Consider the following 12,798-nt stretch of genomic DNA (forward strand, 5'->3'; position numbering starts at 1 on the left):
AGGTTTTTTCGGCACTGAGTCAGTAGCTGATTTCGGTTTAGAAGTGTGCCCTTTTGAAGTGTCCTGTTTCTTCGATTCCAGGTGTTTTTCGGTTCCGAAGTGTGTGAATCTGGAGCTTTAGGCGTTTATTTAGTTGGCTCCGAATGCGGTTTCGGCATCGATGAGCCGCTGCAGTCTTCGGTGCCGTGTGCTTCGGTGTCGGAGCAATGGTGGGCGTGGTTAATGAAGATGGCTTTTTCTTCGGTGTAGGATCGGCACCATGGGTAGGCTGGCTTAAGCCTGAGCTGCCTGAAGGCTTAATGGGCTTCTTTGCCGGGCACGAAGGCGGGGCGTTAGAAGCAGTCTCTCGGTGTGCACCCGGGCCCGAAGGTGAGGGTGTGCCCGAAGCCTTTTTAGAGGGTGTCGAGGAAGGGTTGGGGTCGACGATCTTACTTACGACCCGTTGAGCTGGAGTGACTTCCTCGACGTCGGAGTCTTCGGCGTCTGAGGAGCTGGTATTCTCTTCGGCGTGCTGGTGTTCTGGCACGTCGACGCCTTCTTCAAAGATGTCATCGGGGATCGAAGCTGACGAACGAGCCATTGTTCTTCAAGCTCGTCGGTCCCGGATCGTCTTCTTGGAGCAGAAGGAGGCATAAGCGGATTAGTCTTTAGCCTCATGTTCCGGTGAGAGACAAAGGTTGCACACCTGATGTAGGTCGGTGTGGGGAAACTTCAACCCACATCGAGGACACTTCTTGAATGGCGTCCTTTCCATGAGCCAGAAGTAAGGCCTAGGTAGGCTCGAAGGCCTTCGTCAACGACCAGTATTGAAGACTTCGAAGGTGAAGAATCGTGCCGATGTGGAGCGCGATCAAAACAATACCGTCGACCTAGGTGAGGATTGCGCACCGAAGGAAATTCGGTCTCCAACCGGAGCGCATGAAACACATCCGAGCCCGATGGCGGAAAAAAACATTCTGGGGATGGAGCCGAAGCCCATGTGCAATGTGGTCTAAAGGAGGAGTCACCTATCTTGTGACTTCCAAACAACAAACTGCAAACATCCGGGTCTACCACTAGGTGGCGATCTATGCACACTGTGCAATCTGCAGCTCATATGCCTCCACATTTGGGTTTTTTGGGCTAATTTTTAGGTTTGCAAGGTATTCTGGGTAACAGAACCTGGTGAGAGCGAGTCAAGTTACCCCATCCTGGATTCCCCTGGGTGTCTCATTCGGAAAAATGTACAGGTTAGCTAGGTTTCCCTATGTGCCGGCTGTGCTAGGGCCCAAAATCAACAGGTAGGCATATTGCTAAAAAAAAATCAGTCCCTAGACTGCTTTTGCCGCCCTGAGGGGGATATCGGGGTTGCCCTGATATGCTCCCAAGGGGGTCAGAAACACTGTAGCTATTTGTTTGGGGGTGGGGGCATTGGTATGCCCATTCTGGGCAGCCCCCACACATAAAAAAGACTGCGTAGTCATTGGCGTCTATTGGGCTTTTTGCCCCCCTGGGGGGGCAGATTGGGAGCAATTGACCCCATATTCCCCCCAGGGGGACATAAAGGCTGTAATTGTTGCAGGTGGGGGTGGGGGTTGGCATGCCCGTTTTTGGTAGCCCCCACCCTAATTAAAATTTGCCCAAAAAAATTCCTGCCGTCTAGTGGGCCTTTTGCCCCATCAGGGGGGCAGATTGGGGGCTATTGCCCCATCTGCCCCTGGGGGGGCTGTATTTTTGCAGGGAGAGGGGGTGGGGGCATGGGCATGCCCGTTTTGGGCTGCCTCACTCTAATTCAAATTTGCCCTAAAAAAAACCTGGCGTCAATAGGTCTTTTTGCCCCCCCCGGCGGGGCAGATTGGGGGCTAATGCCACCATCTGCCTTTCAGGGGGGGCTGAATGTCCATTAGACGCCAGGGAGTTTTTGGGGCAAATTTTAATTAGGGTGGGGGCAGCCCAATACAGGCATGCCAATGCCCCCACCCAAATTAAAATTTGCCCCAAAAATCCCTGGCATCTACTGGGCTTTTTACCCATCCCAGGAGGCAGATTGGAGGCTAATGCCCCCATCTGCCTCCAAGGAAGGGCAGGAAGGCTGTAGGTTTTGCAGAGGAGGGGGTGGGGGAATGGGCACGCCTGTTTTGGGCAGCCCTCACCCTAGATAAAATTTGCCCCCAAAAAATCCCTGGCGACTAGTGGGCTTTTTGCCCACCCAGGGGTGCAGATTGGGGCTAATGCCCCCATCTGCCCACTGGGGGGGCAGAAAGCCTACTAGACACCAAGGTGGTTTTTTAGCAAATTTTACTTTGCCCCCACCCTAATAAAAATTTGCCCCAAAAATCCCTGGCGTCTAATGGGTGTTTTGCCCCCCCGCCCCGGGTGAAGATAGGGGGCTACTGCCCCATAAGTGCCCCGGGGGGGCAGGAAGGCTTGTATTTTTGCAGGGGAGGGGGTGGGGGCATGAACATGCCCATTTTGGGCAGCCCCCACACTAATTAAAATTTGCCCCAAAAAACCCTGGCAGCTAGAGGGCTTTTTGCCCCCCCGGCGGGGCAATTTGGGGGCTAATGCCCCCATCTGCCCCCCAGAGGGTCTGAAAGTCCACTAGACACCAGAGAGTTTTTTGAACAAATTTTAATTAGGGTGGGGGCTGCCCAAAATGGGCATCCCAATGCCCCCACCCTAATAACATTTTTCCCCAAAAAATCCCTGGGGTCTAGTGGGCATTTTGCCCCCCGGGGGGGGGGCAGATTGAAGGCTCCTGCCCCATCTGCTCCCCAGGGGGGGCAGCAAGGCTGACATTTTTGCAGGGAGGGTGTGGGGGCATGGGCATGACTGTTTTAGGCAGTCCCCACCCTAATTCAAATTTGCCTAAAAAAAATCCCTGGTGACTAGTGACTTTTTGCCCCCACCCCCCCGGGGTGCAGATTGGGGGCCAATGCCCCATCTGCCCCCCAGGGGGGGCAGAAAGGCTGTAACGGTGATGGGGGCATTGAGGTGCCCGTTTGGGCAGCCCCTACCCTAAAAAAAAGTGGTGCAAAAACAAAATCCCTGGCGTTTAGTGGCCTTTCTGCCCCCTGGCAAGGGGTGGCAGATTGGGGGCTTCAGCCCCATATGCCCCCCAGGGGAAGCAGAAAGACTGTAATTTTCTGGCCTGGGGGGTGGGGCCATTGGCATGCCGGTTTTGGGCAGCCCCCACCCCTAATACATATACCATAAAAAATCCTTGGTATTAAGTGGGGTTTCTCCCCCCGGAGGGCAAATTGGGGGCTACTGCCCCCATCTACCCCCCAGGGGGGTAGAAAGGCTGTAATGGTGGCGGGGTTGGGGGCATTGGCGTGCCTGTTTCGGGCAGCCCAGCCTAAAAAAATGATGCAAAAACAAAATCCCTGGCATTTAGTGGGCTTTCTGCCCCCCGGAGGGGCAGATGGGTGCTACCGCCCCATCTACCCCCAGGTGGGGGGCAGAAAGTCTGTAATGGTGGCAGGGGGTGGGGGCATTGGCGTGCCCGTTTCAGGCAGCCCCAATCCTAAAAAAAGAAAAATGGTGTAAATACAAAATCCCTGGCGTTTAGAATTGGGGGCTACTGCCCCATCTGCCCCCCAGGGGAGCAGAAAGACTGTAATATTGTGGCCAGGGGGGTGGGAGCATCGGCATGCCCATTTTGGGCAGCCCCCACCCCTAATAAATAGCCTATACAAAATCCCTGGTGTCTAGTGGGCTTTCTACCCGCCCCCCCAGGGGGGCTACCCTCCGGGGGGGGGGGCAGAAAGACTAATTATGGCAAAATAAACATGGGGGAGCAAAGGCCCATGCCCACGGGGCCCCTCTCGGGTGCCTAGTGGGTGGATCCCTGCTTGGTAACATGAAGCAGTGTGCTTTTCTGGCTTGGGCCTATTCAGAGGTGTCAATAAGGATATGTGGGCTACCACTCATTGATTGTGTATGGTAAGAATGGTCAAAATAGCACATTTCCAGGTTTTAGCTCACAGGGACCTTCATTCTACATGGGTTGATCAAAAATGCTAGGTTGGGAATTTAGATATTAAAACGCGACCCCCCACAGTTTCTATTCCGACTGTCGATGGACCAAGTCCCTGACTTTTGGGCGGACCGCCACCGACGGCCTGTCGATGGCGATCTGCCCGACATTGAAATGAGCCCCTAAGTCTCCAGAGGACCCCATGATGTTCTGAATCATTGAAATATCATCACAATTTTTGAAAATCAAAGCGCTTCAATTCATCGAGTCCTCACACATTGATAACGTACATTTTCTACCACCAAGGGGCACCCAGGGAGAAGAACACACCTTAGTAAACTGGTGCATCAAGGAGACAGCTGCAGCTGTTCTCTGAAGAATGACCTCTTCTTATCCTGGGGTATAACCCTCACCACTCAACTAGAGGAGGCATATCCAACAGTTTAGTTGGAAGGTTACAATGTACCAGTAGTTAGACCACTTCCAAATAAAAGGAGTTTACCAGAGTACTCCATACTGAAGAGTGGGAAAACCCAAAACACTAACGAATGGAAAAGGGCACTAGCCGGCATGAGTACTCAAATGTTGAATATCAACACGTCTCTACCAATGACCAAGACTGGAGTTGGCTCCCTGTTGCCCTAATTGGCCAGTTGAGGAAATTAATTAAGGCCCACGAAATAGGCTCTACAGGCATGGACTTCTGTACTGAATCCCAACATTTTAGATCCTGGAATATGAGCTGACTGAAGAGCAAGACCCACAATCAACAAACTATAAGTTACTGGAGGAATTTTAGTGTCATACTCTTGTAAGAAAACGGGGCTCAGACTTAGTGACATCATAGGGTTTTATGAGTTCAACAATTTTGCTAGAAAAGTTAAAGTCAAAGGACTCCCAAATGGTGGTACCTCAATATGCATTGCAACAGATATTAAGGCCACTGCAACTACCCTAAATCTAAATCTTCCCTGGATATTGGGGGTAAAACTCAAAAATTGGTCTTCTGAAATCACAAATCTGCCTGAGCTCTGCTTTCTGAAAACATAATGAAATCGTCATCAAACAGCCATGAGGAAAAATCCTGGGAATCAGTCACTTCAGGACCATCAGGATGTACAAAAACTGGACTTGGGCTGCAAAATGGGATGTCTATAAATAACATTGGGAAAAATTGATCCGCACTAGTAAGGCAAAGAACTACAAGGGTTTCTGGATGACGGTGAACATCTTGGAAAGGGATCCTGATATCACTCACAATGCTAACATTAGCCAAAAAGTGAGGGTTCATCTCCTCAAAAAGACATTTCAGGGTGGCAGAGGATTTTACTATCCCAAATCAATCTCTCCAGCTTTGCCTCTGGTGGGGCAAACAGGTGGCGAAATAATCTTGCTAAGCATACTGCAACTTGAAAATATAATTTAAAAAAGTAAAACAGAAAGGTACTCCTGCTGTAATGGGCTGCCACAATTACTTTTTAAGATATATCCGGAATTCTGGGTGGCAGTCCTCATCCCAACGTTCAGCTACATCACGAGGCAAGGCATTATATTCCAAACGTGAAGAGGGGCGATTCGTCATCCAATTTTCAAACGTGGTTGCAAATCAGATCCACTCAATTATATGCTGGTCGCTTTTCTGGGTGATGAGGCAAAATATTGTGATGGTCTTTTAGTACAGGATCGGTGCTCTTGGGCAGATGAGCAGGAATGAGTTCCATTCAATCACACTGGTTTCTGTCCTGGCAAGGGCACCTTAAGAAACCTAACTGCCCTTACTTTGATGGCAAACAAAACGAAAATGGCACGTTAGGCCGCATGCATTTACAACGCATGCCATTACAATGCGGTTGTTACAATCACCCCGTTGTTTCATCGCATAACTTTACAACGCAAGTCAGAACAACAACTTGCTGTAGGGGACGCTGGATGTTAGAATAGAGTAATTTACTATTCCAACTCCAGTCTATGCAACATTAGGGAAGGCGTTGGATTTTAAATCCAACACCTTCTGCCCCCTAACGCAAGTCGTTGTTCCGACTTGAGTTGTAATGGTATGCGATGTAACAACGCGGTTGTTGTAACAACCGCCCTGTAATGGCATTAGTTGTCTGTTATGAGTGGTAAACGATGTTCGCCATCAAGACCTATGAAACAGGAACAAGGCTGCACAGCTCCTTTGTCGATCTAAAAGCAGCCTTTGAACGGGTTGACAGGTCGCTGTTCTGGCAGAAGCTAGCCAACTGTGGGATATTTGGAATACATTTGAAAATAATCCAACTGCTTCACACTGATAAATGGATCAGGATTAAATAAGGCAATGGAAAACGCATATCCGAAAAGGTAACTATAAACTTCGACCTGAAACAGGGCTGTGTTCTTGTCCCGATTATTTAAGACCTTTTTCATATTCTTCCAAATGAACTGGATTTGGCAAACGCCCTAAGTTCGAAATCAGACAGGAAGCCTTTAGCTGGCATTCTCTATACAGACGACAAAGTATTGTTGAGCCAAAACAAGATCAGTTTGCAAAGACTGCTAAATACTCTTGGTAAATGCATAGCAAAAACATTTTTAGAAATTAATTTAAAGACAAAGGTGTTAACATTCACCAGAAATACGACAAAGGCAGACCCGTAGTACTTACACAATGCAAAGCTCATTCAGGACTCGGAGTATAAGTACCTATGTGTAATTGTAGACCCCATATATTTTTTCTCTGCTCACAAAGTCGGAATGAAAACCAAGGCGGCTTCACTATTGTCGACCTTCTCCACATTACAAAAGGGTCTGTGGGGCTAGTCAATGCTTCCGTTGCTGAATACTGAATGCAAAACCTTTGCCAACCCTCTGTTATGAGTGTAAACCCTTGTGTGGATGAGAGGCTTAACTGTTAGAGACACCTAATCTCAGGATCTATTGACAGCTTTTCTGCTTGCCTCGCAATGCTTCACCCGCCCAAAACAGACTTAACTTTGGCCCTGTAAATCAACGACTTGCGAGGCAAGGCGCTTCTATAGAATACTCTTTCAAACTACAAATGCCTGCTCGACCTTGTTGGACTATTTGCTCTGGCAAGAATGATTGAACCTAGTCCTGAAACCGACCTTTAAATACTACTTTATAAATAGCATGAAGTCTCTACAAGTACAGCAGTTATGGAAAATGCCTCTTTCATTTTCAGTTTAAAAAAAATAATAATAATTGCATGGGCCAATTAAACTTCTTTAAAGATACATACAGGTTTCTCAAGAGATCCCATGCTTGGGGTATGATAAACAGCTACTGACACTTCGACAGGCAACCTTATCTGGATAGTTACTACTCGAAATTCACCAAAATCCAGTTGAGGAGCCAGCACTTGGGTGTCCTGGCCACTCTGGACTATTAACCCAAATGGCTGGTAAAGAACACATATAAAACATTTAGATGGTGTCATCAAGAACACGAATTTCCCTACTGAACGTCATCTGCATCTGTCCAGCACTTACCATAGAGCGTAGGGCGCCTGCTGCACTCCCATTTGATTTTTTTTGGGAGGGCATGGTTGTAGACAAGCTGTAATCGCGTATTACAAAGGAAATAACATCAGACTTATCACCCAAACCTTCACATTTTTAACTAATGAAGCAAAAAGACTTTCACCCACAACAAAGGAGATTGAATACACACGATCGATCACACTTGTACTTTTTTTCATAGCAAAGGCACATTGGCACTTTAAGAATAACTCAAGTTTTAAAGTAAATTAAGGATTGTAATGAATTGAAAGAAGTGCATATTTGGAATCAACACAGTAGGCTTTTCTCCTTTCAATTCTAGTTAAAAACACTCCTCTGTGTACAACTTCTTTTGGCAGGTTCACGAGCAGATTTAAAAGCTGCAACAGCTCCCATTGTCAGCCAAGTGGATGGAACAATAATTGCTGCAGTCTAGATGAGACATTTAATTGTCAATGCTATTAGTATATGTTCCTGCATCACCCTCAACGTCCTTAATGAAAATTTAAAATATGGGAATTACTCAATGTTCTCATGTTTTAAAGGCCAGAGTGCAAAAACATGTTTTGTCACAGCATGGAAGCATTTATGAATTAGCATATAATTATTTAGCAGCACCTGTTAAATACTTACACCATCGTCGCCACTGCCATGAGGAGAAGAATGTAAGCCATCATAACACTCTGCCAGTGCTACAAAAAAAATTAATAGATATTACAGTGACATACAGCATTTTACAGCACCTAAACCTTTTAATTGTAATCAAAACAGTACAGTGGAAGATGAGATGGCATACTTTTACCTGCTTTTCTGTGCACCAGCTACCATATTTGCAAAAAGACCAATCAAAATGGTAAATATAGTCACTACTTAAGTATAGTGTTCGACATAGATATCGTCCTCTTAATTTGCAGAATTATACTGGTTTGCGGAGTAGATGTCGAAACACTCTTTTAAATGTGTTTAATCAACAAATACAATGAAACGTTCTCTCTTTTTTTAATACAAGCAAATTACCCATATGGGACTACTGGGGCCCCTTAAAGTCTGAAGTCCAGCACATTCCTATGATGTCTTGTTAAAGAGATGCAATCTGAGTTCTACATTGAGCTTAGTGAGGGATACCAGCCATTTCAAAGACAATAGAATGATAGGTCTGATCTGAAAATAATCATGCTACCCGCAATGGATGAAAAACTTTAAAGGTAAATCACTTTTCCTTCTCTGTCGCGCCATTTCCTCATAATTCATTCAAATTGTATTTGGAGGTGTGCAAAGAGCTGTTAGTCTACATCATAGCCGAGGCAGTTTCCTCCATTAAAAAGCATGTACCAATTCCTAGATAGCAGTCTAGTATATCTGGCCACTGGGAATATTACAAAGGAGGGTTGTTTAGTAGACCAGGGACTTGGATACCCGGGGAACCATTGATGTGGTCATTCTTACCACAGCTTGGTTGGGTACTAAAATATACTGAACAGTATAGCACCAGAATATTGTGAAGAGCGAGACGGGCAGTGCATAGTGCTAACTGTTTCAATCAAAAATAGAAACATTTTCATACTTACAAAGAGTCGTCCTCTCACTTATGCACTAACCTAATGTTAAAACTTATTTCTGGTAAATGTATGCACGTACTGAACGATTTGGCAGATCAAAGGAAGGCCACATTGAATTACATTCAACTCCCAGGCGGAAGTTAGCCTTTTAACAGTGAACATGGTTTAACAGATCATCGAAGTACATCAGCACAAAAGGGGAGAAGAAAAACACGAGAAGAGAGCGAGGAGACACATGCAGTTCGAAGAGAGCTGAATGTATAAAAAGAGTTTCCTCAAGAATACATTGAACTGATACAGCTTATCCAATCACAGTAGTGAAACACAAAATTCTCCTGAGTGGGGAAGAATAGGAAGGAAAGCAGTTTAATCAAGAGCAGACAACTGGTATAAACAACAAAGCCATCCAATCACGAGTTAAGTGCTGAACCTATGGAAAACCTAAGGTGCTACTACAATTTCAACATCCTATTGTATTTCAAATGTAAATACTTGAAGTTGGTCAGTGTGATGAATCATATATGGAGTGACATAACCCACACTTTTAACATCCCAGGATTTCAGGTCATTCTATTGGGTACAATAATTCCTTTCCCGTTTCTAGTTCACAATCATGAAAAGGTCCAACATTTGGAATCCATTATAGCTACACTTTTCAGTAGAAATGCATTTCGCACTTCTTGAGATTTGCAATCGAGTATTAGGATTCAAAGGTGCAATTTTTTCAAAATAGTTGAATTCATACTTGATTGAAAATAATCCTAGGTTTCTGGAACAAGATGTGGTTACATCCTTTTGCTCAGTCGTAATTTGCTTGTACATATTATATTAAATTAGATTTTAGTGGTTAGTTTTAAGGCTAAGGATTTGGCAAAATTGGCAGAGTAGTGGACAGATGTAACATATCACTCTATCACAGCTGATGACATTTCTTTATCCGTGTGATGCAAGTGTCAATGTTTGAAAACCTCAAATATTCAGCTACAGTATTGTAACACTACTTACAAACCATATCTACCTCCTCAGAGAATTCTAAAGTAGTCTTCACATACACAACCAATAGAAGTGCCGTGGGTGGGAGCAATGTCTTTTATATGCTTGCTAGTAGTCCGGCCTTAGATACCTCCAGGAATAAATAAGAATCATCCGTATTGTGAGGGGTTACCCCCGCATAATCCCCTCAAATCTGCAACCTTTCGTGTTTTTTTTTTTTTTTAGAGTTTATCGCAGCTAGACTTTGATCTATGCATAGATGGACCAAGATCCTGGTGTACTAATCCATGCGGTTCATTTTTTATTCACATTCTATTGTTTGGCTGGCCACCTTTACGTGCTAATGTAGATTGCATGTATTATATGGATGATCAGGGGTTTTTTCTCGTTCTTTCCTCTTTTTTTGTTCGTCTATGTCTTCATAACTCTCGAGCTTAACTAGCACCTGTCAAGCTCAGGTGCTAGTTAGTTTTCTCAGTTCATTTAGCAGTCCTCAATTGTTATTTTATAACCACAGCTTAGTCTGTCAGTTATATCTGCGCAGCCAGCAGGGACCTGCAGCACGTGTCTGGTTCACTCCTTTTTCTGGGAGGAGATGCTGAGATGGAAATTTGGGCTGCAGGGTCAAGGGTCACAGACCCACCTGATAAACTCTTTTGATGGTGGTACAATCCACCGCAGCACAATATGTTAATCAAGTGGCATGATCCGATCTGGCACAGTTTGGCATTGCAGCAGCACAGTCTGCTCTGCACAGTTCATTGTTGCAGCAGCGCAGTCTGATTGTGCATAGTTTGTTGTTCCAGCAGCGCAGTGGGCTTAATTACAGTTTGTCAACAATGTGGTTACCATCTGGAACCATCCTCTTGTGCGGGTGGACCCTCACACTTCCGGGGTGAAGTTGCTTCAGTCTCTACTTGGACAATGACACCTCCTGCAAGTTTGGCAGGCTGCTTTCCTCTCTCAGCAGGTAAGCGGTGCCCTGGCATTTCAGGACAGAGGAACAGCCTCTTCCTTGAAAATGCAGCAACATGTGGGTCAGTGGCTCTCACCTTTATACAGATAAAGTAGATTAAAAAGTGGATTCTCTAACTTTACTTTTAGAACCAGTTTGGGGTGGTTTTTTTCCATGTGTCCTCAACAGGCTGGTGTCCAGACCCAGCCTTTGTGTAGAGTGATGCTCTTCACAGCAGGGTAGTTATGAGTGATGAGTGCACATAAAAGACACAAACAAGTATGTTCTTTCTGTACCAGGCTATAAACAGCCACGCTTAGCAGTGATTAATAAACAGACTAAAGGCTGGCCTCATCAAAAGCACAATTCTCACCATGAACAAAAGAGACAGCAGTCCCACCCTTTACCCCCACCATCTACCGGATAACAATGTTTAGGTAGGCTAATCAGCAGCCCCTCTCAGCAAAATGACCTAGTCAGGTTTCTAAAGGAGCCCACTTCAGTGCCTTGGTTTAATCTCTCCAGTTTCAGGAATGTTAGCAATACACTCCAACTGTCTGGGAAAACAACCTCACCTCCATCTTACACACAGGAACAGGACATTGGCAGTTCTGGTTAACTCATACACACAATGAATGTGCCACGCAGGCCACATACATTCAAATTCATAACATTCACTTGAGAAGTTAGCGCTAGGATCTGGCTTAGTGCAAAAAGGCGGAACTTGACATGACTGGGCCTGTAGGCCACCTCTTCAGTGACACAGATAAAAAGGTCATCACTGCTCACTACATGCTCAACCTGTGACAGGGATGGTAGTCCACTTTCAGACAAATGTTGGCATGCTTCAGCTGCTCCTCTAGGGCCAGGACATGCCCAGCACCTTAGTCATGTTAAGGGACAGGCCTTTGTGTGCTCTCCCGCACACACACAACACACACACACAAACCAGATTAAAGTAAGGTTGGAGCCACAATCAAAAACGAGGATACTAGATACTTCAAGTTGGGCATATAAGACAGGGGAACAAGACTGTACACTATGCAGGTGATATTCCTGTCCTTACAGTCTTGCCAGATCAATCCATCCGCTTCCCATTGCTTATGACTGGAAAATTGGTAAGTTCCTCAAAATCATACCGGAATGATCAAAGTGCTTCCATTATGTATTCTCAAACTTCTTGCTTTAGCTGAAGAAAAGTCAAGTAAACATCAAGGACTATTCAGCGGCACATAAATTATATCCCATAATGGACCAGCTCAGCAACTGTATGAGATGCCCTGAAAGATGTGCTGACAGGCCATTTTATTGCAGATGAAGGCTTGTTGAGGAAAACTACAGAGGTTTTGCTAGGTAAGCTTCTATTTGTATTTATGTTATGTATAAATCCCAGACTGCCACACTGAAAAGGTAAAATAAAAGTACAAACATTGTAAGCTAATCAGTGTTGCTGAAATAACCAGATCTTACTTTTTATTTTTTATAAAAGAGTCAAATCCGACATTTGGATGATGGACAGCAGCAGAAGATTCCAACTGTAACCTTCCAAGTATGAGAAAGATTGTCCCCGGATTCTGTTACAACTAATGCGAGGGATAGCCGTTACAAGCAGCTTGGAAGAGTTAAGTTAAAAAAACAGGACTTATAAAATATAAAATGTTTGTTCAGGCAGCAAGGACTAAGACTGTTGATAGCATTAATGTTCAATAGAGAACCTTCAAAAAGTCTTATGAAGTTTTAAAAAATGTTAATGAAGTACATCCCTTAGAAGGTTCAAAATCAAGCAAGCCAATGAATTTTGTCATTTCTTGTAGGCTGTGAGAAAGGCATGCC

The 12,798-nt window shown here is 45.1% G+C and overlaps 1 protein-coding gene across 6 annotated transcripts in view; it reads right to left on the bottom strand.

Annotated features, from left to right (window-relative positions):
- The window catches only part of TESMIN (testis expressed metallothionein like protein), a 1,592,961-nt gene that overhangs the window by 946,352 nt on the left and 633,811 nt on the right, over window positions 1-12,798 (bottom strand). For all 6 annotated transcript variants that reach the window (XM_078682880.1, XM_078682879.1, XM_078682876.1 and 3 more), the window contains one exon: window positions 8,092-8,150. In XM_078682880.1, coding sequence (XP_078539006.1) covers window positions 8,092-8,150 — 59 coding nt within the window. The remainder of the gene's footprint in view (window positions 1-8,091; window positions 8,151-12,798) is intronic.

The sequence above is a fragment of the Lissotriton helveticus genome, chromosome 3_1 (genome assembly GCF_964261635.1).
Source record: "Lissotriton helveticus chromosome 3_1, aLisHel1.1, whole genome shotgun sequence".
Classification (NCBI taxonomy): Eukaryota; Metazoa; Chordata; class Amphibia; order Caudata; family Salamandridae; genus Lissotriton; species Lissotriton helveticus.